This window comes from Squalius cephalus (genome assembly GCF_949319135.1).
Source record: "Squalius cephalus genome assembly, chromosome: 9".
NCBI lineage: Eukaryota > Metazoa > Chordata > Actinopteri > Cypriniformes > Leuciscidae > Squalius > Squalius cephalus.
In genome coordinates, this window is record NC_137130.1 from 14,342,154 (window position 1) to 14,370,121 (window position 27,968).

The following is a 27,968-nucleotide window of genomic DNA, read 5'->3' on the forward strand; positions in this document are numbered from 1 at the left end:
GGTTTTGGTGACGTTACTTCCTATTTTCCCTGAAACATCCAGTCAAATATCCTAATTAATATTCATGAAACAGTAGTTAATTCATAAGTCCGGTGTAGGATTTGTTAATTGGCCATCTCAACAGCGCCCACTTTGCCTCTCAGCCAATCTGTTACCAATGTCGGTACTTTATTAATATTCATAAGTCAGGACTTTGCCATAGTAGGATCTCGAAAATAGCAAGGGGAAGCATACAAAAAACGCTGACTTCCTGTATTTTCTTAGAACGAATGAACACATATCGCAGGACATAAGCGAGTGGGATATAATATCTGAAATCGGTATCGCTGTTGTTGCCACTGCTGTAAATGCGGATTGTTTACAGCAGCCCTCGCATCCTTTCCTCCCTCCCCTTTTCCTCTTTCCCGGAGCGCCGGAGCGCTGGTGGTGAGGCAGCGGCCACAGCTGCTCACGCTGACCGAAGATAGCGCCTGCAGACCCGGCCACGGCCGTCACATCACCCCGGGCCCCTGGAGGGTGCGATCCACAGCAAAGCAGGAAGCAAGCTTTTGATGCCACATCATTGTGCAGCACCATCCTCTCGTGAAAAAAGCGAACAGGCTCGTCTGGATTTGATTAATCCTCACCTCTAGATCTTTTCAGGAGTTTGGATGTGCTGTTTCACATGATATGGCTGTTCTTAAACTAGTCGACCAGGTAATTGCACAATGTTTTTTGAATTAACAATATATTTTTGATTGCAAAATGAACAGTTTAATTGGAGGATGTCATGTAGCTTATCTAACTGAGGGCTTTGCACATGATTGAATGTGATTTTCAATGAATGCATAAAATACATCATGTGATGCTTCATATGCTTGCTACAGAAACTGCATGATGCATGTGCAGCACATGCAATTTGCTAAAACGACATTATTCTTGTTGGAAGATTAAGGTCTTCCTTGAAAGTCAAAAACGGTAACATCCTAAGCAATTCGTGCAAGTCGTTGTTCACATTTATTGCATAACTTGTGTAAGGAAAATGATCTGCTTTCGTCTAGAGAGAACAAACTTCCTGCTGTAGTGTGCTGTGATGCTGATGTTGATATGGCTCTTAAATCTAATCTGTACACCGATCCAGGTTTTGAGAAGATAAAAAAAAGAATCATTATATCATTATCAGCACACCTAGTCAGTTTTCTGTTTTAACTAGTGTAGAGTAAGTATTGTACCAATGTATGGTTGAGCTCCACCCAGTTAAAGCTCAGATAGTCAAGTTCCTTTTTGTCATTAATATCATGATTGTTCACTGGATCTTTTGTTGTGATAGTAGCAGTAATTTAGGTTCCAACAATGCTTTTTGTTTGCAGCCTAGTTAGTAAAAGACTGAATTCATTGTCATTTTTATCTATGATATGTTGAATACTGCTGCTATATTTATGTAAGCTATATTACACACTTGGAGTTACATGTATATTTTGAGACTAGTCATTCCACTAATTGTTTTTCATGTGTCATTTGGTGGGCAAAAAGTGAGAAGGATTAGTTTTTGTGTCGAGTAGACCTATTTCCCTAACGGTCATGCGATGCCCTTATATCTAGACACTTGCAAATGTTTTAGGAGGTTGTCCTTGCAACAAGCAACTTGATGTCTATCAGGGGCCCCGTGGACTTCATGTCAAGGTCAAGAAGATTTTTCAGCTGTGAGAATGTAGAGACTTAAATCTTTGCACACTACACGGTTAAAAGAATGTTTCGGATTCAAACAAGTTAATCTATCGACAACTTCATGTTGTTGATTGCCACAGAAAATAACACCAACTTGACTTGTCCTTCAATTTGTAATAGCAAACAAAAATTGTGTGTACAGTAATGCATTTACAAAAATGGAATGAGATTCCAGAGGGTTTAAAAGCAGAAGTGTTCAGATCATATTTTTAATATAGCACTTTAATTAATTTGTTCGTTCATGTTCATATTTGAGCTGTATTCATTTTTTACAAAATGTAATCTTTTACAGAATGCAGTTGATATTAATGAAGTATGTTTAATGTATTTTTTTTTTACATTCACTCTATTGAAAATTTAGCTTTCTAAAGACTGGTCAAAAATCATGGCATTAATTACAGTAATTTTATACATTTAATTTTAATTTTATACAAGAAAAAAAAAAAAAAAATACAGTTGCCTTTATATTTATCAATGAGTTCCCTCACAAGGGTGTTATTGTAATTTTGGGGTCCTTAGTATGAAAAAGTTTGAAAACCCTTGGCCTAAATTAATCTTTAGTGGTGGTACAAGTGTTTTAGGTGGATGAACTTTGGTGTACTTCCGTTTATGCTTAAATAAAGCGTAAATGTAGGTATGGGAATAATTTACTGAGGGGAGTCGATTTTTTTTACTGTCATGACAAGAGTTGAAAGATTGGATAATACTTTTTACACATTTAGATTTTACATTCATTTATTTAGCAGACATTTTAACCAAAGAGGCTTAAAAATGAGGAACATCTCAAGTGTAGAATGTTGTAAAGTTGTTTAAGTCTTGTGGCAATAAAAACGGTATTTTAACGTTTATTCTGGCACAGTGCCTTTCCCCTTAGACTTCTGCATTAAAGTGCATTAATATAAACGCATGTCTTGTTTGTTTTTACAGACTTAGACACAAGTTTAAATATTTTTTTGTGTGGTAATTGACACCATGCCCTAGAAATTTTAAATTGCATTAAACCCATGACATTAAGTTAATATGTGACACTAAATGTGTTCGGAGCGTCAGTAATGTTTACAGTCATTTTGGTCTTGTGTACAGTTTGATTTCCATATTTTGCCCCAAAGAGGAAAGGAACAGGAAGTTGTTGAATCTCAACATTCCCCCCTCATGCTTTTTTTTTGTAGTCTCAGAGGGTTACATGACACAAGTTCAGAGAGCCAGAGCGAGAGGAAATAGAGGATAGTGTGTTTACTGCTTAGACATCATCAGTGCTTAAGACTTTAGATGGTTCTGTTATGCTTTTCATGACATACATTAGTTTTTGACTTTTAAGGTCAAAATTAAACCTATGCATGGATGAATTGTTCATAGATAGATTGAGTGAATTTCCATTTCATGCTGTGACTTTACACATCTGGGAAAAAAGGCTGTCACAAGGAACTAGATTTCAGTTTTGCAGTTCATTTAAAATGAGACATCAGCAGTTCCTCATTTCTGCTGTTTTGAAGAAGAACCTGCAGTGTCAAAAGTGGAGAAACCTCAGCCTTCATTGGCTAAGAAGGAAATTTAGCTCACTTCTATTGGGCGTAGAGGTAGATGATGGGAACGAGGAGTTGGGGGAAGGCCGTGTAGCCAAATGCATGTCAACAATGGCTTCAGTGTTGCAGCGTTTGGCTTTGGCATGGAGTGGTGCTGGGAGGTCGGGGAATGTCCTCATTTGTGATGAGCCCCGTCCAGATTGTGCGCTTGTGCCAGCGCTCAGCAATCTCGTCCTGAAGCTTTGCGGTGCCACAACACAGACAGCACTGTTGTCACCAGCTGTTGTGTTCTCTTTCAAGGGAGAGACGAGATGTGTGCTTGTGTATGCGATCAAGACAGAGGCAACATCTCATAGTGAAGAGAATTCAACACTGTGTCAATGCTCTCATAAAAGAGCTCAATAAGGATGGCCCGGTGCCAGCGTGAGAGAGTTTGGGCCAGTGCTGTGTTGTAAATCTTACATTTGTTGATCTTGTGCATGTGTTTTTTTTATGCCTTGCAAACTTTAATTTTTTTTTTTTTTTTTTCGAATTCTGCTGATTGAAATATGTCACCAAGAGAAGAAATTTTGGGGGTTCAATGGTGGTCTAATTATTAATGGTATTGTTTTTTATATGATATCCTCTTAGAATTTTGGTCTTTCATCGCGCCGGATATGTTTCAGCTTGGGGAGAAAAAAAATTTGGGGAGGAATGAAAACTGAATTGAGACAAATGGTTAACTTGCAGTAAATGTGAGGTCACATTTATTGTTATTCGGCCAATTTTCACAGGCGATACACGATGTGTCTCACACACTGTATAGCACCTTTGAAAATTGTATATATATGTATAATACACACACACACACACACATATATATATATATATATATATATATATGAAGAGTTCAGATGCAAAAGCCTCTAAATGCCATCTGAAATTTTCTTATAGAATGATCTTTTTTATCAAGCTCGTATATTTAAATTCAATAATTTCACTTAAATGGCAATGAAGATTACCTATTAATTGTCATTTAAGTGAAATTACTGAACTTAAATATACAAGCTTGATAAAAATGATCATTCTTTTAAGAAAATTTCAGATGGCATTTAGAGGTTTTTGCATCTGAACTCTTCATATATATATATATATATATATATATATATATATATATATATATATATATATATATATATATATTTGTATATATATTTATATATTTATATTTATATATTTATAAGATTCATGAAAAGAAAAATGCATGAAATTGTTCTGCTTTTGGTTTTTTAGAGAGCTGAGTGACTTGAAATGACTAACAGAAATGACTGATGGCTTGTTGTGGCGAATTGGCCCTGCAGAGATCGTTTTTTTATGGATGATGAAATGAGTTTGAAGTGAGTGGGTGTTAGATGGCCTGTTTCTGCTGCTGAAAATAGAGCAGATCTCAACAACACATCTCCTGTTGTCTCTACACCGAGTTTGTTTGCATGTGTGCATGATAAAGAAAAAGTCAAAGAGTGAAAGAAGCTTTTTGTTAGAAACATATTTTGACATGCCTGAAAAAATGTATTTATATTTTTCATTAAACATAACTTTTCTTTACAAAAAGCCATAATGTAACTCCATTACAGCTATCAATTCATATACTAGGGTTTGCAATGTATGCTGATATACTGATAAGAGATTAAAAGTTGACACAATCCTCATCCGTTAATTTGCATGTTGGCTTGACTGCATGTGTTCTGTTGTATAGCGGAAGTGAAAATGCTTTCCACGCTTCCTCTGTGTCGCTTCTGAGAAGGTGAAAAAAAAGCAACAGGAAGTGAGATGTGGGGGTTATTGCAGAAAGAGACACTGGAAGGATAGATGCAGCCAAGTTTGGCTCAAACCACCTCTCCTCTCTTATCCCACGCGTGCATCAGATTATCATGCATTTCATTGTGCTGCCATTAATGTTTGGAACTTGGCACTTGAATTCAAGAAAATAGCTGGAAAATACAGTTTATAAATATATTTGGGTTCAGTTTAGTCTTTAGTCTCTCTCCATAAACAAGGATTGAAGGTGATAATTATGTAAAGGAAACATGACTTTAATTCAGTATGTGGTGCAAAGCTTCCTTGGGGCTCTTTGGGTCCTGATTTGGCCTCCCTGTAATGACGCCATTTTATGGAAATGGTGAGACTGTGTGGTTTCAAAGCCTACTTGTCTGGTTAGTGATTTGTGCTGAGAGAAACGGATTTGAAGAATTTATTTCACTGATTCTGAATGACAAACTTTTAAATTATTCCAAACATTGGGTTTGTTTAATTAACATAAATATAATCCAGATTACCACTTTTTCTTGAATAAAATGCAACACTAACCATTGCATAACCTGCTGCCACAATGTATTGGTGGTTGCAAGGATTGTTGCTGTATGATACGAAGCAGTTCTGAGTGGTTTTTAGTGTGTTCCTATGTGGTTGCTGGGGCATTAGTAGGCGGTGTCCTTGGGTATTATGGGTGGTTGCTAGCATTTGGGATTTGTTTAAATTTGTAACCTTAATAAAGGTGCAGTCACAAGGAAGGTCAGTCTATTGTCAGACTCAGGACTAGTGTCGCAATGTATGAATCGTCAATCGTATATCTATAGTCAATAGTATAGCAACCAAGTTAACTTGACTTCAAACCAATGCTTCATGATTTTATTTTTTAATAACATGTTTAAATAATCTTTTGTTTTTCACAGCCACCCCTCGTCCAAGCCATCTTTAATGGAGACCCCGATGAGATTCGTATGCTCATATGTAAATCTGAAGACATCAATGCACTGGTATGAATTAGTTTCTTCTATTCTTCTTCTCACATGACTATATATCATCCTCTTTGTTCCCTGCAGCACAATAGTTGAGAAACCCCATGGAAAACAGCCAGAGATTTATATACATTTGTCTCAGTAAAGGCAACAGGACACAAAACAGTTTTCAAGGCCATTCTTCTTCCAGAATATTTATTTATTCTGCTTGTCTGTCTGTGTCCGCCCTAATGGCTCCAGCAAGAATTAGCTCGCTGTCTGAATGTTTTTATAGAGCCGCTGGACCAAAGTCATGATTTTAGGCTGCATGTGCAAACAGGTTCAGACAATACACACGTTGAGATGTCACCACCATAAGTGTGTGAGCACATTAGTACACACTGACGTCCCCTTTAGCGATTGAAGAGAGCCAGTCAATGCTTCTTTGTTGTGGATCCCTTGCATTGACCCCCCAGTCAGCATATTCATTTTAGAAGTGATCAAGTCTATGTCCAATTTTCTGTGAAAGCTTTGCAGTCCACAATGGGACTTTTGAAAATGTACAATATTTTGAGGTTTAAAAATAGTGGAATGTACTGTATAGGTCACATGAGTCTGGTTAGTGTGACTCAGTCTTTCTAGCGTTGATGTAGATTTCCAATTGAAACAGGAAGTTAGGGTAAGACACATAGAATGGTTTAGCCTATCCTTTTTTTTATTAGCCAATAGCTTTTTGTATATGCCACAGCTTGCAAAATATGATGTGTTGCTTGCTCTTGATATGTGGTTATAGATGGTATTAAAGGGATATTTTGTCCATTTTATTGGACACAAAAAATATACACCTCTAAGCGCAAGATACACTACCATTTAAACCAGGGGTGTCAAACTTAGTTCCTGGAGGGTCACTGTCCGGCAGAGTTTAGGTCCAACCCTAATTAAACACACATGGACCAGCTAATCAAGGTCTTCAGGATTACTAGAAACCAGTAAAGTAAAAACAGTAAAGATAGTAAAGACAGTAAAGACATCTATGATGCCTTAAAAAAAGATTTGTTGTGTTCTTTTGAACTTTTCATTCATTAAAAAATCGGGAAAAATGAAGTAGCACAACTGTTTTCAAAAACTATTTTTATAATAATAATAATAATAATAAAAATTAATAAGATATGTTTCTTGAGCACCAAATCAGCATTTTAGAATGATTTCTGAAGGATCATGTGATACTGAATACTGTAGTAATGGCTGCTGAAAATTCAGCTTTGCCATCACAGGAATAAATTAGTTTAAAATAGTCATTTTAAATTGTAATAATATCTCACAATATTACTTTTTTTACTTTATCTTTGATCGGATAAATGCAGCCTTGGTGATCATTGGACATAAGAGACTTGTTGAGACAAATTGTACAGACCCCAATCTTTTGAACAACAGTCATAAATATTTATTCCTTCCTGGTAGAGGAAGACTGTAATTTCTAAATGTGTATGAACTTTTGAGAATACACTAGCATATAGAGAGGTTCAAAGCTCACAGACATGTAGTAAAAGTACATGTAGTTAATTTTTAACCCACTTTCTTTTTCGATGTGTCTCACTCTGTTTTTGTTTGTTTGTTTTTCAATCTCTCTCAGGACCCTGATAAGCGTGCCCCCCTTCATGCAGCAGCCTTCCTTGGAGATGCTGAGATCACAGATCTCCTCATTGTGTCAGGTAGAGTTGCTCTTTTTCTCTCTCCCTCCTTTCCTTCCCCACCTCCCTTCCATTGTAGCTTTACATCATCATCTCATATAAAAATAAATGCATGTTCAAAAGCAATAAGGAATAGTTTACCCAAAAGTAAAAATTCTGTCATCAATTACTTATACCTTTCCAAACCCGTGTCTTGTATTACTATTATATAGTAAATTATGATAGAATTGAAATATTTCGGTGGACTATTCCTTTTAAAAATCCAGCGAATCTTTATATTTATTGTAGTTCTTATTGTTTAATGTGTCTTGTACTACTTCATTTTAGGGGCTCGGGTCAATGCCAAAGACAACATGTGGTTGACTCCACTCCACAGGGCAGTGGCATCACGTAGCGAGGTGGGCTTAGTTTTTAAACACGCAAAAACATGTTTGAATGAGAAACAGCTGCTGTGTGATGTTGTCACGTGCCAGGATGCCTTTAAAACAGTGCTATTCATATGCAGCAACTCCTGTGTGATTAGAAAATGTTTTTTTCCAACCCTGGATGCTGATTGGTCAAAATACTTCTACAGCTGTTACAGTTGTCGACAATCGTTTTCTTTTGCACAAATCTAGGAGGCCGTTCGCGTGTTGATCCGTCATTCTGCCGATGTTAATGCACGGGACAAGAACTGGCAGACTCCGCTGCATGTCGCATCCGCCAACAAGGCCCTGCGCTGTGCTGAAGTCATCATCCCGCTCCTGAGCAGCGTCAATGTTTCAGATCGCGGGGGACGCACCGCCCTACACCACGCTGCCCTCAATGGACACACGGAGGTATTACTAAATATTTTTGCTTAATTCATAGCAATACAGAATTAGATCATATTTTATTTTGGTACAGTTTAATGCAATAAGTGTTGCAAGTCCAAAGGACTGAGGCAGTGACGCTCCAACTGGGAAATTGACTTTTAGATACAAAGTCACTTGCCGGCCCTTACAAAAAATAAGTATACTTCAAGTTAATTTATTAAGTATACTTAAGTAAAGTTCAAGTATATTTTAAGTATACTTTATGTATTAAGTATACTAATATCAATGTACTAAAAGTATACTTGTAAGTGTACTACTTCAATACTACTTGGGACTACATTGGCCCACTTTTTAGTGTATAAAAGTATACTTTGTGTAACAGTAGTAAACTTTGAGTACACAACTAGTTTACAACTAAGTTTTTCAATTATACTACAAATATACTACAAGTGAACATATAGGTAATGGTATACTGATAGTTTACTAGTCATATACGTGTAGCACATTTTTAGTTTATGAATGTACACGCTGAAGTATACTCTCAGTAAACTGCTAGTTTATTAGTTTTATACTGCAAATATGCTTGCAAGTTTTTTTTAAGTGAACATAACATCATACTTAGTTTTCTATTTATATACTATTCTTGCACTTTAAGTATACTACTATGTTCCTAAATAGGTATCCTGTTTGATGATCGCATTTGAGGATTTTCGTAAGCAATCTTCTATCAATTGTTTCTGCTTCTTCTTCACCTGTGTTTTGATTCGGAGATTCAGTACTATTCAGAAGAAGCGTAAAAGCGCCCCTCACCAAATAACAGTGAAAACATGGATAGCTGGAAAATTCAGTCAATGGTGGGGAAAGTAGATTTGAAATGAAGTCCTATGTACACAACCTGTAGACTAGCCTACACAAAATTTCACATACTCAGAATTAGGAACATATCAGTTTTTCTTTTATTATATATCAATATTTTCAAACAATGTAAGTTTATAAGACAGTATGTAAAACTTGACAAAAGTATTTAGTAAGCTACTCAATTAAAAGAGTAAACACAACTACAAACAAAGTATACTTTTAAGCATATCTCAATCAAAATATTGAGTACAAGAATTGGCCTAATACTTAGTATAAGTCAGTATAAGTCAAGTATACTTAAGTGCCATATATTTCTGAGAAGTACATAATAAGTAGACTGAAATTATTACTAATAGCACACTAATAATAATGCAAAATTTTGTGAGGGTGCTGCTAAATACTTCCCACACTGCATTGTCAACATAGTGTGACATTTATTGAGCTCTTAACAATGCAGAATGGTTTAGAAAGTCATTATATAAATTGTGATACAAACACGCAGCACACAATAAGAGCTTCAGGAGACCCATAATTACTGGTGCATTATTGGCTCATGCTTTATGCATTCTCTCCTCCATTTCTCCATCTCAGTCACTGTCACATTAATTCAATTTCCTTTCTCTATCTTCAGATGGTTAGCCTTCTCCTGGCCAAGGGTGCCAACATCAACGCCTTTGATAAGAAAGACTGCCGTGCACTGCACTGGGCAGCGTATATGGGTGAGGGAACGATCCTATAAAAACTGTGACATGTATGCCCTTGTTGTCTTTTGTTTTCATTGGGACACAAAAGGAGATGTTCATGTTGCTCTCTTCCATTCAAATGTGAAAAATAGTTACGAGGGGGCTGATAAGCTCCATAAAGGGCATCAAATCACCACTCAAGTAGTCCATTCTCCTTTCATACTAACTCTACAATAATAGTGTAATTGTTGTTAGAATGACATTTTTTTTTAAACTAGTCCGAAGCAGAATTCTTGGAGGTCTCCAAACATACACAGCAGCCTTTCGTTACTGAACGAATCATTTAAGTGAATAACCCATTCATAAAGACAGTCACTTGTTTCATTTTAGAATGAATCAGCCATTTCGAACGAATCATTCAAATGCCACTTCAGATGCAGTTTCTGTGGCATCTCTACTGTGCGGAATTGCATTTTGTGGATACTGGTTTAATTTGATTGGTAATGGCCTATAGTGCCTCATTATTCTAATTGAATTTATTAATTTAATATAAGAATTTGGCATAAAAGATGGGGTCAAAAAAGGGTCAAATATTGACCCTTTATAATTTCTGTTACTGCTGTGAACTAAACACTGCACAGTTTACTCTCTTACTGCAATATTATGAAAATGAAAATCTTTTGGAGTCAGTTTTCCCACGACAGGTCTAAACCAGCCAAGGAACCAGCATGAAAACACTCTCAGCAAAATGTTGTCTAATTGTCGTTATCAACAAAATCCCCCCAAAATATTGAGATCTCATTACTAGTCAGTATCGCACAACCAAAAATGCTAATTATGTGCAAGTCGTATGGACTAGTTTGTAGAGCTTTTATTGTGTTTTTTGTCCTTTTCCGAGTTTTACGGACCTTAGTCACTTTCTGATTTTGTTTTATGGAAAGAAGTCAGCATTCTGGAAAACATCTCCTTCTGTGTTCCACAGAATCAGGTTTGAAATGGCATGATGGAGAGTAACTAATAACAGATTTTTCTTTTTTGGGTGAAATGTTTAATCTGCTATATCTGTGTTTATGTGTTCATGAGCTCCTCTCTATACTCTTGCAGGTCACTTAGATGTAGTGTGTTTATTGGTGAGTCAAGGGGCCGAGATCAGCTGCAAGGACAAGAGGGGATACACACCTCTACATGCTGCTGCTTCCAATGGTCAGATCGCTGTGGTGAAACATCTGCTTAGCCTGGCTGTAGAGGTACTATAGGATGCAAATAGATACATATAGGTAAGAGACCATTGGGTCATTGGACTGACCATTACATTGTATGCTTTACTCGTAGATAGATGAAGCCAATGCCTTTGGGAACACAGCGCTGCATGTGGCGTGTTTTAATGGACAGGACGCAGTGGTCAGCGAGCTGATCGACTATGGTGCTAATGTTTGTCAGCCAAATAACAAGGGCTTCACACCTCTCCACTTTGCTGCTGCGTCCACCCATGGTGCCCTGTGTCTGGAGTTCCTGGTCAACAGTGGAGCTGATGTCAACGTCCAGGTATGCCCAACTTGGACTAAATATGGACAGACCATCCAAATCCTGTGTCCTGTATGCTAATAAACATTTTGTGATGTTTCCTCAGAGTCGAGATGGGAAAAGCCCTCTTCATCTGACGGCAGTGCACGGACGATTCACACGCTCCCAGACGCTCATCCAAAACGGTAAAGCTGTTTTTAGCCGGCTGAAGGACCATTCACACAGAATGCGTTTTTGCAGTTAAAATGAGAGACACATGTCAGTGGTAAAAAAGGCAAGGTCTGGAGACACGTTTTTTAAAATAGGAACAGTACAAGAATCTGCAAAAAAAGCAAGACAAGTTCAGCGGCCAAACACGTCTGTCTACCATGTGTTTACATAGAAAAAGAATGGAAAATTAGCTCAGTGGAATGGAAAACGTTCTGTGTGTTCGGCCCCTAAAATGTCTGAATCTAAACTGCATTTGATTTTGATATGCACTGATTTGCAGGTGCATTGTGAGTACAGTTGTGTGTTTTTGATACAGGTGGAGAGATTGACTGTGTTGATAAGGATGGGAACACTCCGCTGCACGTTGCCGCTCGATACGGCCATGAACTTTTAATAAACACTCTAATCACGAGTGGAGCTGACTGCACCAGGTTTGACTGCATTTGGATCTTTGTTAAAAATATTGGTAAAGCATCATAACTTGTTGTCTCTGATAGACTCTTTCATTCTCCCCTATATTCTTCTGCAGAAGAGGAGTTCACGGCATGTTCCCCTTGCATCTGGCCGCTCTGAATGCTCATGCCGACTGCTGCCGGAAACTCCTCTCCTCAGGTACTAACTATGCCACCAAATCACACTAGTTGCACTGCATTAATATAACAATGTAAACCTAGTGGAAACCATTTTTGCTTAAAATGTGCTTGTAATGTACACATTAAGCTCCAGCAGAAAATGCAAGTTTGAATCTGACTCTGGACATTTCCTGATCCCATTCCTTTTACTTCTCCCCATTATTTCCTGTTCTTTCTATAGGACTTTACTTTACTCTACTGAAAGAAGTCTCTTATGCTCACCCAGTCTGCATGTATATGATCAAATAGAGTAAAAAAGTAATATTGTTTAATCTTATTACAATTGATAAGATATATTCTATTTGAATATATTTTAAAATGTAATGTATACCTGTCATGACAAAGCTGAATTTTCAGCAGCCATTACTCCAGTTTTCAGTGTATGCTTATTATAAATAATTCTTATTATTATCCAAAAAAAAAATCATGATTGCTTGATGAATAGAACATTCAAAAGTACAGCATTTATTTGAAATATAAATATTTTGAAACATAAATACAAAGCTCTGTCATGAAACTGTAGATGATAGGTCCTTAACTCAACCTGCTTGCAATCACATCATTCTATATATGGCACTGCTGATTGGTTCCTGCTGTATCAGTAACCAATGAGCTCATGTGCTCAACCAAGTTGCAGCATGCTTTCAGAAACCTCCACCTTCCCCAGCTCCACTTGTATAGATCTGCTATGGGTAATTCATGTATGCAATATTGTACAGCAGCAGCATGTCTTACTTGCAGAATAGCAGATCTGGCGGAATAGCAAATCAACATTGTCATGCCCATTACCATGCCAAACAGTCCGAGAGTTGTCATGACTGAAATGTCTTTACTGTCACTTTCGATCAATTTGATGATTTGAATAAAATAATTAATCCTTTCAGAATAAAATTATTTGCAAAGGTGTTAGATTTAATGTCACTGACCACATATCACACCAGGTCTGGGAGACTTTGAGCACTCGTTATTAAGGGCCTGTTTTGTATTTTGGTAACCCATGATTTTGAAATGAAATAATCAGTAATCACTGGCTATGGTCCACATACTTTTGGCCATATAGTGTTGTTGTCAATATTGAGATGAAGAGGGGACCAAGTACTGAACCAAGAGTTACCCCTCAAATTGATGTGACTCAGACAACCCTCCTCTTTAAGAAATGCTTCATACTACTCTTTGTGTTAAATGCTGTTCTTCTTTATGTAATAAGGTTTATTCTGTGTGTTAAAAGATATTTTGTGAAATGATTGGCATGAATTTTTCCTCATGTCTCTGCTGAAGTCTGGAATGCCCTAATTTCTGTGTGCTTGCTTAACTTGGACTCTTGATCATGGGATTGTTGTAGAGGAAACATGAGATTGAATGTAGATGCTGTATATCTGTACTTTTAAATCATTCTGTTTGATTGCACACATTTGTGTTCTCACCTGTGTGAGCGATGTGTGTTTGTCTTGTGTTTCCTTTGTGCACTGTCTTTGTTTTTCCTGCACTAACATACTTTCTCTCTCTGTCTCTCTTTCTCTCACATTGTCTCTTTTTGGACTCCTTTTTCCCCATTTCATTCTTTCCCCCTCCTGCGGTCTGACACTGTGACTGTCTGCGTCTGATTGTGGGGGCACTGCATCCTTCCTCCCCATCTTGTCATTCCTCTACAGGACGGAGGTATAGCATAATGTGCCCTCTCAATAATGACTCGGTCCTGTCTGCAGGCTATCAAATCGATACACCAGACAACCTTGGCAGGACATGTCTACACGCTGCGGCTGCGGGCGGGTGAGTCTGTCTGTCTTGCAGACAGCCCTGTTAAATGTGGAAAAAATACATGTCTAATAAGATGTGATCAGGTGTTGTGCTGGTGTTAGCTAAGCTTACTTTTCAAAAACATTTCAAAAATGCAAAAAAAAAGGAAGAAACAATCTCTTATCCAATCTGACAAAAAATAGATAATAAACTTAGCTTAGCTGAAATTAAAAACGGTATATTTCAAGTGTGCATACACATTGTAGAGCTATACAGTTAGGTAGAGTCTTAGCCAATAAGGTGACTGAACCTTTTAACTGAAAGGCGGAACATCTTTTGCTACATCTGCCATATTGAGGATTGCTATTTCTCCCTTTTGTTTTTTAATAGAGGTCTGTCTAGTTCCTTATTCTATTTCTGATTGGACCTTTTATAAATGCAGTTATATTATGTGGAATGTGATACAAAATGTAGAAGTCTTTAAGTTATATATAGCCAAAAACAATACCTAAAAATGCATGAATACAATATCAAAACTAATTATTAAATTAATATAAGTCCAAACACCTTTTCACTTTTCACTTACACTACCGTTCACAAGAACAGCATTTACATCTTACTGACCCCAAACTTTTGAATGGTAGTGGGTAGTGTACACACATTTCTTAGGACAGTTCACATTACCTCCAATTTATTGTAAATGAAGCTGATTAAGCAGTGTTATATATATATATATATATATATATATATATATATATATATATATATATATATATATATATATATATATATATATATATATATATATACCCAAAAACAATACCTTAAATTGCATGAATACAATATCAAAACTATTATTATTATTATTATTACCCCGTTGTCCATTGTTCAGACAAATAGCAGTATTGTTTGACCTCTCTCTCTCTCTCTCAGTAATGTGGAATGTGTGAAGCTACTACTTAGCAGTGGAGCTGATCATAACCACAGGGACAAACATGGAAGGTGAGTTATGGGTAAATATATGAGACATGTACATCAGGATAATTGCTCATTCACTTTTCATGCCTGTGCTCACTTCAGCTGCAGTTAAAGTACTGAATCTTCTACATAGACAATACAACATCTGCGGTATTCATTGCATTAAAGGGGAAAATTTAATATTTTCTAAAATCATTAAAACATTCAGCATTAACAAATGTTTTTTTTTTAATTAAGCATTAATAATTAGTAAATATTTGAATTGCATTAAGAAATATATATATATATATATATATATATATATATATATATATATATATATATATATATATATATATATAAATTATATATAAAAAAATATATTTTTTTAAAGTATTTTAAAATGTCGGCTTAAAGAAAAACTGTTACTTTTGGAATACAGTAACAATTTAACGACATATTCAGATTTCATAGCATTTTTAACTTGATCATTTTATAAAATAATTTGTAAGTAATATATTATAAGTTTCATTGTCATATGATAGGTGAAGATTAAATAATTTTTCAGGAAGAGTAGTAAGTGCTAAATTTAACTCAAATCTCAAGCTTTTTCATAGACATTTTCTGATTGTACAAATATCACTGCACACATTAAATTATATCATTCCCTTTGTACACATTTTTTTGTACTCTAAACTGTTATATCATACTTAAATTTTGTCAACTTTATTTTAACTCTTTCTTTTATTATGGCTGTTGACAGGACCCCTCTCCACTATGCGGCAGCTAGTCGACACTTTCAGTGCTTGGAGACTCTGGTGTCCTGCGGTACCTGCATTAATGCCACTGACCATTGGGGGCGCTCTGCTGTGCACTACGCTGCTGCATCTGATCTGGACAGGAGGTATACACATTTACACAAACAACCACATCTGTGATTTCCTCCTTCAAGATTCAGTTAAAAAATAGATTTGGCTCTGAGTTTGTAAAAATAAACAAATATTGCGTTTTCAGTAATAGACTTATAATAGAGCTCTTTGGGGCCTGATATTCTGAAATGTTTGAATGCAAAAAACCTGCAGCTCATCAGTCTAAATCATCCTTCACCCTAATCATAGTTTGTACTTGGGGGTTCTTGGGGTCAAAACATCCCCACATTATTTTTTTTTACAGTGCACAAATGGAGCTAGTTGTGGCCAAACAACATGTAATTGATGCATGTCTAACACAATTAAATGATGTAGACAACAGCAGCTGTAGTCCAACAGCAGGTGAAATCGAGTGCACTGCCAGTCCCCATCTCTATTGACTGCTTGCAGCTACAGTAACGCATATATCTATGTTACCATGGCAACCACAGGCTATTTTTAAGTCTCATGTCATTGGGATAGCTTATGTGCCAAGACGGGTTCAGCGTCAAGTTACGGAAACACCTTTGTGCTTAATTTAAGTAGATTAGTTGCCAGATTTCACTGGCACAAAAAAATTGTAAATGAGTAATGAATTGGTCACCGTAGTTTCTGACATTGTACCATAGAAACATTTTAATTAATAAAGTTTAATTTTGGTAACACTTTATTTTACAGTGTCCTTATTACACTTTACATGTAGTTATTACTACTCGGTAATTAAATGTATAATTACACTTTAACACAGACACCTTAAAATCAAGTTTTATTTTCAATTAAGGGGGGGGGGTCAATTAAGACATTAATTGCTGTCTTAAGCTGATCACATGCCTGATCACATTTAATATTGTAATATTAATTATATTGTGTTTAATTGATGCTTTTTTTTTAAAAAATATTTAAAAAAAAGATTCGATTTATTGTTGGAGAAGTGACCTTGTGTACATGTTTTCTCTGAAGGCGGCGTGTGGTCCTGGAACCAGAGAGTGACGGTGTTCAAGCTGAGAGGGAGAAGGAGGCAGCTCTGTGAGTTTTCTGGTCCATGTCTGCTCAGCCTCATTTATACGTGCGCTGCTATGATGCAAAAACACTGGGTGTTTGAGTCTGCGTGCATCTGTAACCTCATCATTTTACTGTCTGGGGCAACCTTAATGTACTTTTCCCTTCTCAACTTCCAAAGTAGAGCACATGCATAATTATGCTTTATCCCATGCATTTATACATACAATGTACACACATAAATGCATACGGTTGCCTTACCTCCGTGGAGTGCGTACAAAATGTTTAATGCACTGCTAGCTGTGTATTGCCTCACTTCAACCATGGTCATTTTTCAGCATTGACAACTGTTATTGATGTTTGCAGCGCAATATTTGACCAGAAGGGTAAAAATGACAGTTATTTTCATCAGTTACGGCTCATTAGATCTAGCATTCTGCCCGCTTTGAATCAGTCACAGAGATAAAGTGGTGCGTAAGATTACATTTATATCAATGAATGATTTATAGCATTTATTTGAATTCATTATTGAGAGAGCGAGAGAGAGATATGCGTGTGCGAATTACCTGTCTGTTAAGCGTCTCTCTCTATTAACAACGAAGCTGTGAGTTTAACTACTTCAAAACCAGCAATGTAACCCCTCGATGCTGAAAAATATAAAGTAGCGATTCAGTAGCCAAGCTATTTTATTAATAAAAGTCGCGGGGCAGCGTTGATACGTTTCTGTGCTCCTGAATGTTTCTGTGTGCGCACGGCGCTGTCTCCAAGTGATGTTTATACGGTGCAAATGATGTATGCGTGTGTGTGCTTCAATGAAAACAGCGCAATAATATTGAACAGTAATTAAACCATAGTATACTGTATATGTAAGCAATAAGGTACAAGAGGCTGTGATTTATGGTGAATAAGTCATGGCTAAAGGGTGTTTATATGTGTATATATATATATATATATATATATATATATATATATATATATAAACGTGTGTGTGTGTGTGTGTGTGTGTGTGTGTGTGTGTGTATATATATATATATATATACACTCACCTAAAGGATTATTAGGAACACCTGTTCAATTTCTCATTAATGCAATTATCTAATCAACCAATCACATGGCAGTTGCTTCAATGCATTTAGGGGTGTGGTCCTGGTCAAGACAATCTCCTGAACTCCAAACTGAATGTCAGAATGGGAAAGAAAGGTGATTTAAGCAATTTTGAGCGTGGCATGGTTGTTGGTGCCAGACGGGCCGGTCTGAGTATTTCACAATCTGCTCAGTTACTGGGATTTTCACGCACAACCATTTCTAGGGTTTACAAAGAATGGTGTGAAAAGGGAAAAACATCCAGTATGCGGCAGTCCTGTGGGCGAAAATGCCTTGGTGGTGCTAGAGGTCAGAGGAGAATGGGCTGACTGATTCAAGCTGATAGAAGAGCAACTTTGACTGAAATAACCACTCGTTACAACCGAGGTTTGCAGCAAATCATTTGTGAAGCCACAACACGCACAACCTTGAGGCGGATGGGCTACAACAGCAGAAGACCCCACCGGGTACCACTCATCTCCACTACAAATAGGAAAAAGAGGCTACAATTTGCACGAGCTCACCAAAATTGGACAGTTGAAGACTGGAAAAATGTTGCCTGGTCTGATGAGTCTCGATTTCTGTTGAGACATTCAGATGGTAGAGTCAGAATTTGGCGTAAACAGAATGAGAACATGGATCCATCATGCCTTGTTACCACTGTGCAGGCTGGTGGTGGTGGTGTAATGGTGTGGGGGATGTTTTCTTGGCACACTTTAGGCCCCTTAGTGCCAATTGGGCATTGTTTAAATGCCACGGCCTACCTGAGCATTGTTTCTGACCATGTCCATCCCTTTATGACCACCATGTACCCATCCTCTGATGGCTACTTCCAGCAGGATAATGCACCATGTCACAAAGCTCGAATCATTTCAAATTGGTTTCTTGAACATGACAATGAGTTCACTGTACTAAAATGGCCCCCACAGTCACCAGATCTCAACCCAATAGAGCATCTTTGGGATGTGGTGGAACGGGAGCTTCGTGCCCTGGATGTGCATCCCACAAATCTCCATCAACTGCAAGATGCTATCCTATCAATATGGGCCAACATTTCTAAAGAATGCTTTCAGCACCTTGTTGAATCAATGCCACGTAGAATTAAGGCAGTTCTGAAGGCGAAAGGGGGTCAAACACAGTATTAGTATGGTGTTCCTAATAATCCTTTAGGTGAGTGTATATATACATACATACATACATACATACATACACACACACACACACATATACTGTATATATATATATATATATATATATATATATATATATATATATATATATATATATATATATATATATATACATACACACACACAATATATAGACGTGTGTATGTTTGTTATACATAGTTTGTTAAATATATATTTATATTTGCGTGTAGGTGTCTTGAGTTCCTTTTGCAGCAAGGTGCCGCCCCGTCACTTAAAGATAAACAAGGCTACAGTGCCGTTCACTACGCTGCAGCGTACGGCCACAGACACTGTCTGAAACTGGTGAGGACACAAACATTTCCAGTGTGTGCCTCAGGGCACTTCCTAGATTTAAATATGTAACCTAACATGCAAATGAATTAAGTTTGTAGTTTCATTGTTTGTAGTAAAATGATATGCGTGTTAATGCCTGCAATTTGTTTAACTTGTCAGTGCAAGAATGAATGTGGTCATATTAAATTTAGATTAGTTTTTGAATTAGGTTTATTGAGAACAACTGTAATTCAGACTTTTCAAATTTGATTTCAGCTTTTGGACAGAGATGAGAACCATCCAGATGAGATGGAGAACAGCCAAACCAGAAGTCCACTGCATCTGGCTGTAAGTCCAAACACCTTTTCATTTTTCACTTACACTACCGTTCACAAGAACAGCATTTATTGGAAAAAATATATTTTTGTAACTATTGTCAATTTTGATTTAATGCATCCTTGCTGAATAAAAACATACATTTCTTAAAATATATAAGTTTTTTAAATTTTACTGACCCCAAACTTTTGAATGGTAGTGTACACACATTTCTTAGGACAGTTCACATTACCTCCAATTTATTGTAAATGAAGCTGATTAAGCAGTGTTATATATACCCAAAAACAATGCATGCATTTAAGCTAATTATTACCCCCGTTGTCCATTGCTCAGACAAATAGCAGTATTGTTTGACTTGCCTCTCTCTCTCTCTCTCTCTCTCTCTCTCTCTCTCTCTCTCTCTCTCTCTCTCTCTCTCTCTCTCTCTCTCTCTTCTCTCTCTCTCTTCTCTCTCTCTCTCTCTCTCTCTCTCTCTCTCTCTCTCTCTCTCTCTCTCTCTCTCTCTCTCTCTCTAAAACAAGCATCTCAATGGCTATCGTTCATAGTGTTATGATTTAAAGAAACCCATCTGACCACCTAGTAGATTCCAAGAACATCCACATAGCAACATGCTAAAAACAAAACACCTTAATAATGGCATCACAGCTGACAGGGAATGTTCTCAGAACTTTGGATTACGTTCTAGCAAGGTTCTCTCAAAGTTATGGACAAACATTATTCCAGTAACAATAATAAACTTTAACTTTAAAAAGTTAAAGAATGCTTACAGAATGTTCCCATATTTTTTGCAAAATGATAAAATGAAATGTTCTCTTAACATTCAAAACATTTAAACGTTCAGAGAACATTCAGAAATACTGGTTACATAACTTAATAGGAACGTTAGCAAAATGTTTTTAGAACATATTTTTGTTTGCTGAGATAGCAATAAAACACCAATATTTGTTGGTGACATTTTCAGACAGTTAATCTTCCACCTTGACAAGTGCATATGTCTGTGTCCAGGCATACCATGGTCACGCACAGGCTCTAGAAGTGCTCTTGGAGGGTCACTGCGAGGTGGATCAGGGGGATGAGGTGGGTCGGACTCCATTGGCCCTTGCTGCTCTCAGGGGCCACAACGACTGTGCTCTCACACTTCTGAGCCACGGGGCCTCACCGAGAAGCAGAGATACTACACGAGAACGTACACCCATCCACCTTGCAGGTATTGTACCTATGCGTGGTGGAAATTACACAATTGTGCAATTTTTTAAATATTTTAAATTTAAATACACTGATTCTTTCCAGTAATGAATGGTCATACATCATGTGTGCGTCTCCTGCTGGAAGACTCTGATAATGCAGATCTGGTTGACACAGCGGACTCTCAGGGACAGTGAGTGATTCGTTTATTAACTATTTTGGAGTGGAATGAGTGTGTCATGTCCTTTTACATCTCAACAGTGTTAAACTAAAGTAGTTAATTACATTCAAGTAAAAAAATAAAAAAAAAATAAAAAAAGGAGTTACCCATAAGTCACTGACTACATTTAGTTATTTTTTTAAATCCATTAAAAGCAACATAACTATTTTTCTGTAATAAATAAATTGGAGTGCCAACAAAAAACGTCAACACACTACATACTAACACTAGTAATAAAGTGAATCAACTCACTAATTTATAGACCGTAACTAAATCAACAGTTATAAACAGCTGTATTTTAACAAAATATTAATTTTGCCTAAATTAAGATAGAAAATGTGCATAAGAACTTATTGGAAGATTATTGATTGATTGAAGTGATGTTTAATTGAAATCAAAGTGCACTGGAGAGACACACATTGTTGCGCTTGAGATTGCATTAATGTACACACATTCTGTGTGTATTTGCAGGACCCCTCTAATGCTGGCAGTAATGGGGGGTCATGTGGACGCTGTGTCTCTTCTGTTGGAGCGTGAGGCCACTGTAGACATGGCTGATCATCAGGGTCTGACTGCTCTACACCTGGGGGTGAGTTTCCTGATCTTGTCAACTGTGTTGAAGTCCAAGATATGCAAGGACTTTTACTTTATTTTGGTGTTGATGGTAATGCTAATAAAATAAAATACTAATTCTACAGTAAATGTATACAAACATTTAGAGCAGTGGCCTAATGGTTGACGCACAAACTCCAGACATATTGATTCCTTGCAATTTATACACACTGCCGTTCAAAAGTTTGATGTGGTCGTGAGATTTAAAAAAACATTTATTTTTTTGAAAGAAGTCTCTTATGCTCACCAATGCTACATTTATTTGATCAAAAATACAGTAATATTGTAAAACTGTATTACAATTTAAAATAACAGGTTTGCATTTTTTTTAAATGTAACTTATTCCTATGATGGCAAAGCTGAATTTTCAGCAGCCTTTACTCCAGTCTTCAGTGTCACATGATCCTTCAGATATCATTTTAATATGGTGTTAAAATAGTGATGGTGAATAAATAAAATGGTGATAGTGAATAAAATGGTGTTGTGCTGCTGAATATTTTTTAGGAAATGTGATAACTTTTTTTTCCAGGATACCTCAATGAATAGAAAGAATAGCATTTACAATATAAATATTTTGTAACATTGTAAATGCCTTTACTGTCACTTTTGATCAGTTTAATGCATCCTATCTGAATAAAAGTATTAATAAAAAAAAAATCATACTGTCCCAAAACTTTTGAACGATATTGTTAGCAGTAAGAGTAAAGTTTAGAAAGACAGACACTTTAGCATATCTTAAGATGTACTCTTTGGTTGTCATGACTTATGAGTTATTTTATTCATTAATTAATTTATTTTAAACTCTCTCTTTCTTTCTCTCTCTCTCTCTCTCTCTCAGCTCTTGTGTGGACAGGAGGAATGTGTTCAGTCCCTGTTGGAGCTGGAGGCATCAGTGGTACTGGGGGACTCCAGGGGTCGGACAGCGATCCACATGGCTGCAGCGAGGGGTCACGCATCCTGGTTGAGCGAATTGCTCAATATCGCATGTTCTGAACCCCCATTGCCCCCGTTGCGAGACAACCAGGGATACACACCCTTGCACTGGGCCTGTTACTATGGTTAGTTTTAACAGTCTACATTATGAGTTTAACAATATGCTTTTAATTATGAGTAAACAGAATGAAATTTTTGAAGTATGGTGGACTAGCATTGTCTGTGTTATAGGTCACGAAGGCTGTGTGGAGGTCATACTCGAACAAAAAGACTTTCGTCAGTTTGATGGGAACCCCTTCACTCCGCTGCATTGCGCTGTGTATGTCTGCTGTGAGATTGTCTTCATCTCTGTCATCTGTTGCCCTTTTCTTCTCCGTTTCAACTTGTCTGTCTCTGAATCCTCTGCCTTACAGGGTCAATGACCATGAGACTTGTGCCACCCTTTTATTAGAAGCCATGGGATCAAAGATTGTAACTTGCAAAGACTCCAAGGGCAGGTTAGTAACAGTCCTATGCTAGAGATAGTAGAATATAATAGAATTGTACCTACAGTGGCTCCAAAATTTGAACAAATATAATAAACATGAGCCAGTGGATATTATTTTAAAGAAGAACTGTTGTCTCGGTTTATCAGGACACCTCTCCATGCTGCTGCATTCGCTGGGCACATTGACTGTGTTCAGCTGCTCCTGGCCCATAATGCATCTGTGAATGATGTTGACCAATCAGGGCACAGTGCACTGATTATGGCAGCAGAGAAAGGAAGAGTTGAGGTTGTAGGTATGTATTCTTCACCATGTTTTTCTTCTCCTCTTTTGCATTATGCCTCTGTTCATTTGTATAAAAGGGTTATGAAAATGAGCTCACTTATGCAAAGTGTGGCATGTGTTTTAAACAGAAGCTCTGCTTACTGATGCCAATGTGAATCTCAGTCTGACTGACCAGAAGGGCAATACAGCACTTCATCTAGCCTGCAGTAATGTAAGTAGAGCCAATTGCATGCCAGGTTCATCAGTCCCTATAACTTTCATATAATTTAATATTTTCATATTATCTACTCACTCCAAAATCATATTTATTTATTAATATGGCCTTCTTAAAAACAAATGTTGAAATTTGTAATGCATGTATGACAGTTCTCATGGGGTTTCCATTAATATTACTAATATTTATTATTACTATGAAACAAAAAATGATGCCAGATATGAAAACAAACATTGCAGACAGTATTTTTGAATGTTTTTGTTAATCCTGATGTCTTCTAAAGATGATTTTCCTGTTCTGTCTGCTTTTTTCCAGGGAATGGAGGAATGTGCATTGCTCATTCTTGGAAAAATTCCAGAATCTGCCCTCGTTGCTACAAACGCTGCACTGCAAACGTGAGTTCCCTTCCACATTATGTTACATATTATGTTTACATTTATGCATTTGGTAGATGCTTTTATCCAAAGTGACTTACATTGCGTTGAAGGAATCCATTTTATCAGTTAACGGATTCCCAGGGAATCGAACCTGTGACCTTAACGTTGCTAGCACCATGCTCTTATATATTAATAAAGAAGCAATTGATCCTCACTTGTTTCTCGCTCGCTTGTTTCTCATTCACTCTCTCAGACCTCTCCATTTGGCTGCTCGCAGCGGGATGAAGCAGACAGTGCAAGAGCTGCTCTCTCGTGGGGCCAGCGTTCAAGTACTAGATGAGAATGGTGCGTCTGAAATCTCAGCAGATTTTGTTCATGCGTAGATTGTCAGTGTATGTGCATCTGTCTATGCCAGTCTTCTTTTATTAGTGCCGTAGAAGCTTTTGCCAAAGCAGTGGCTGTGTTTCAAAGCTTTGACGGTGTCATGCGTGTCCCCTTTTGCCCCCCAACCATGTGTTTGGCTTCCTGACTAGCGAGGCACTAATGGAATGCCGCTTTCGTCAATCACCTCCCCACCATTGTCCTTTTGTTCCACTGCTCCGTCCCTCCCTTCACCTCTTTCTGCTATCCTGTCTCTTTCGCTCTTTGGCTGTCTTTCCACGCAGGTCTCACCCCTGCTCTGGCTTGCGCTCCCAGCAGGGAAGTGGCTGACTGCCTGGCTCTCATTCTGGCTACCATGATGCCTTTCTGCTCCCCTTGCAGCTCTGGAACTCCTTCCCCAGGCGCCCTGCTGAAATCTCTGCCCCGCCAGGCCAAGAGTCCCCAAGGCCCCCGCAGTCCAAGGGACCCCTCCGGTCCCTCCAGCGAGGGCACGACCACTGAAAACGACTCGGACTCAGAGACATTTTGACCCCGGCTCCTTCTAGAGGCGCCCTTCATAGTTATCAAAGCACATATTGTCATGAACCTTACAGAAGTTGTACAGATTTTTGATTATGGAGCGCAGCCTCTATAACAAGAGATTATGAAACATGACATAGTACACTTGGTACGCTTTTGTTTTGCCACACTTGTTTGCACAGGAGATTTTTTTCGAAAGCCATTTTAATCACTTTAACACAGGATGATTGAGATTGCCAAATGTTGACCGCCTTCTCACGCTTGAAGTACGGTAATGTATAGTGTGGCGTGGTCTGTCTTAATCTGTGGACTTTTGAAAGCACAAACCCTGCACAAGGTTAGGTCACAGTCATTTCACTCCTGTTGTCACTGTGGGACCAACCAAGAAATCACATTTTTGAAACAACAGGGGAATTGCCATCACTGCATCAACGTCACTTAGTATTTATTTGTAAGAGCAAAGGTTGGAATACACTACATGACTTTGGCACAGATTTTTGCTGATTTAAGTCTGGACAGTTTGTTAAAAGTCAGAGCCAGTGTGCAGATTTGACTTGACAAAAAAATCACATTGTATATGATGGGCACAGACAACTGACTTTATTGAGACACAGACAAACAGACACGCTAATAAACAATATAGTACTACTGTTTTACTATGGTTGATGCGCTGAGCCGCCATATTGGATTCTGAAGTCAGGGTTGTTGCGGTTTCCCATTTGCAACTCTGACTTGAGGGGGCATTCCACTTAAAAGTTCCTACTTGGAACTTGGAACTTCCCACTTAAATGGAATGCACCATAAGTTTCCACCCAGTCTGAGAATATCAAACATGTTTGATATTTTGAACCGATTTTACAGCACATTGTTTTCATTTGTCATTCATCTCCCAACAAGGCGCATGTGTCTTTATGAGTTTGTGTTCGGAGTGACTAAAATCTAGTAAGTGTGTGTGATCCTCATTTTGTGTATAATGCCCAGTGTTTCTCTGTAACCATCTACAAAGTCTGCAAGCGTATGACGCCTATGTTTTAAAATCTGTTTAGATTTGAAAAGTTGTGTAGTGTATTCCAGCCTTTTGACTAAGTCCATAAAACCCATTGTAATGTGATGAAAATCCAATGCAAGTTTTCCATTGTCCAGATCGTACACCAGTTGTACTTTACACATTGAATTTGACACATTGTGAATAGAAGGCTCTTGAGATTTATATTGTAAAGAAGAGCATTTTTATGCTATAGATATAAGTAGATTTCTAGGCCTTGATGGTCTAATCTTAAGTCTGACGCTTTTGGAGAGTGACACTTTGTCACTCAGTTCCTTCTCAGACATAGAGACAGTGTTCAAATAATACTTCTATTCAGGTTGAATTTTAGATTCTAGTGAGAGGACATGGCATGTTATGTGAACCAGGATGTTTTCAAGCCTGTACCAATATTTATTTACATTTAGATAACAATGGTACTACAGTTGTATGCACTTATGTATAGCAGTAAATGGGTGTTTAAAGGAATAGTTCATCCCTAAATAAAAATTCTGTCATTATTTACTCATGTTGTTAAAAACCTAAATGTGTCTCTTTCCATACTTCGGCTCTGTAAAGCTCCAAAAATGACAGAAATACCTCCAAAAAGTATTGTACTTTTAAAAGTATTTGTACTTGTAAAACTATGTACTGTATTCCAAATCTTCTGAATTCAAATGAAAGCTTTGTCTGAGAAAGAGCTCCTCTTCAGTGAGCTGTTGGTACTGGATCATTGCGTTAGTGAATTGAACTCAAGAACTGAATCATGAAAACAAATCATTTAGTTTGTTTTGTGAATCAAATCAACCAATTCATTGAAAATAACCAATTCAAAAGAATGTTCACTAATTGAACTGATCCGGTGACCTCACTGACTCACTGATAAAGTCACAAAAGTAATCAGTGAAGTGAATAATGACTTAAATTTCAGTCTCTTCCTCTCTCAAAATTATTGTAGGGCTTTAGAAGACTTCTTTTGTGCTCCATGAACAGAAAAACAACACCGAGGTTTGGAGTGACATGAGTGGGAGTAAATAATGACAGAAATTGCATTTTGGGGTTATTAATTTAACATTGAATCCAGAGCTATGAGTAACCTACCCTTTTTTCTTTCCCTTCTTTTGCACTGGTTGAATATTAATCCTTTTAAAACAGATTTCTAACATGCTTTTGGGGGATCTCAGCAAGAGTGTTTATTTGCTTTCAAATTTGAATCCATTTTGCTTCAAAGGATAAAAAGCTTTTAGTGAAGATGATGTTTTAAAATCTTGCTGGTCAGAAACTTTCCAGAAAATTCTAAATGAAAATGTAAACCACTGTTTATCTGTTTGCCTTTGTCCACAATGTGCCAGTTTCTCGGTGTCCAGTGCCTTGTTCTGCATTTTCAGAGTTTTGTTAGATTACATCAGTGTGCATTTGTGTGTATGTATTAGAGTGTAATGAAAGAGTCTGAAGATGTGAAGATAAGTCTGGGACACACCTGCCAATAGTAAGCCAATGTTTTTTTTTTTTTTAACCAAGTCCTGATGTTTGTGCCTACGAGTGTGTGATTTACAGTAGGAAATAGTCTTTGTACATATCAGCTCATGGACATTATCATCACCAGAGCAAAAATTGCACACGACTGTCTTATTACAAAAGCACGTGGTTGATTTTCTTTTAATAAATTAGATTGATTATGATTGGAAGGATGCAGAGGAATGGTGTCAAACAGTATTATAACAGAAAAAAAGCTTTGAAATGTATGACAATCTAGATCATGGTTTCCTCCATTCTGATTTTGAAGGTTCTTTGTCAGCTCAAGTTTTTTTATAAACATATAAATTGTATGACTATTATATAAAATGTTTTAACAGAGTTTTGTGTAGTCTT

At 37.2% G+C, this 27,968-nt stretch overlaps 1 protein-coding gene across 4 annotated transcripts; it reads left to right on the plus strand.

The window, feature by feature from the left end:
* The first annotated feature begins 195 nt into the window (after positions 1–195).
* On the plus strand, positions 196–27,954 carry ankrd44 (ankyrin repeat domain 44). Of its 4 annotated transcripts, none has more exons than XM_079882433.1 (28): positions 196–696; positions 5,942–6,025; positions 7,620–7,698; positions 8,005–8,075; positions 8,295–8,495; positions 9,961–10,048; positions 11,117–11,259; positions 11,345–11,557; positions 11,643–11,721; positions 12,063–12,177; positions 12,276–12,358; positions 14,031–14,148; positions 15,049–15,117; positions 15,836–15,976; positions 16,941–17,006; positions 19,444–19,555; positions 19,802–19,873; positions 20,867–21,068; positions 21,152–21,239; positions 21,738–21,855; positions 22,717–22,936; positions 23,043–23,130; positions 23,225–23,308; positions 23,446–23,591; positions 23,710–23,792; positions 24,111–24,190; positions 24,426–24,517; positions 24,935–27,954. In XM_079882433.1, the coding sequence occupies exons 1-28, from the start codon at positions 670–672 to the stop codon at positions 24,964–24,966; spliced, it is 2,994 nt and encodes a 997-aa protein (XP_079738559.1). In that variant the 5' UTR covers positions 196–669; the 3' UTR covers positions 24,967–27,954. The 4 variants fall into 4 exon arrangements, with proteins under 4 accessions (XP_079738559.1, XP_079738560.1, XP_079738557.1 ...); XM_079882434.1 differs by having other exon boundaries at positions 14,085–14,148; XM_079882431.1 differs by having other exon boundaries at positions 24,838–27,952.
* The last annotated feature ends 14 nt before the right edge of the window (positions 27,955–27,968 follow it).

What these genes read in the sequence shown, in the direction of transcription:
- ankrd44 (XM_079882431.1), top strand. Translation starts at nt 670, where the DNA reads ATGGCTGTTCTTAAACTAGTCGACCAG. An exon ending in CCAGACGCTCATCCAAAACG is followed by an intron (nt 11,722 to 12,062) that starts GTAAAGCTGTTT and finishes TTTTTGATACAG; the next exon opens with GTGGAGAGATTGACTGTGTT. An exon ending in CACGCTGCGGCTGCGGGCGG is followed by an intron (nt 14,149 to 15,048) that starts GTGAGTCTGTCT and finishes TCTCTCTCTCAG; the next exon opens with TAATGTGGAATGTGTGAAGC.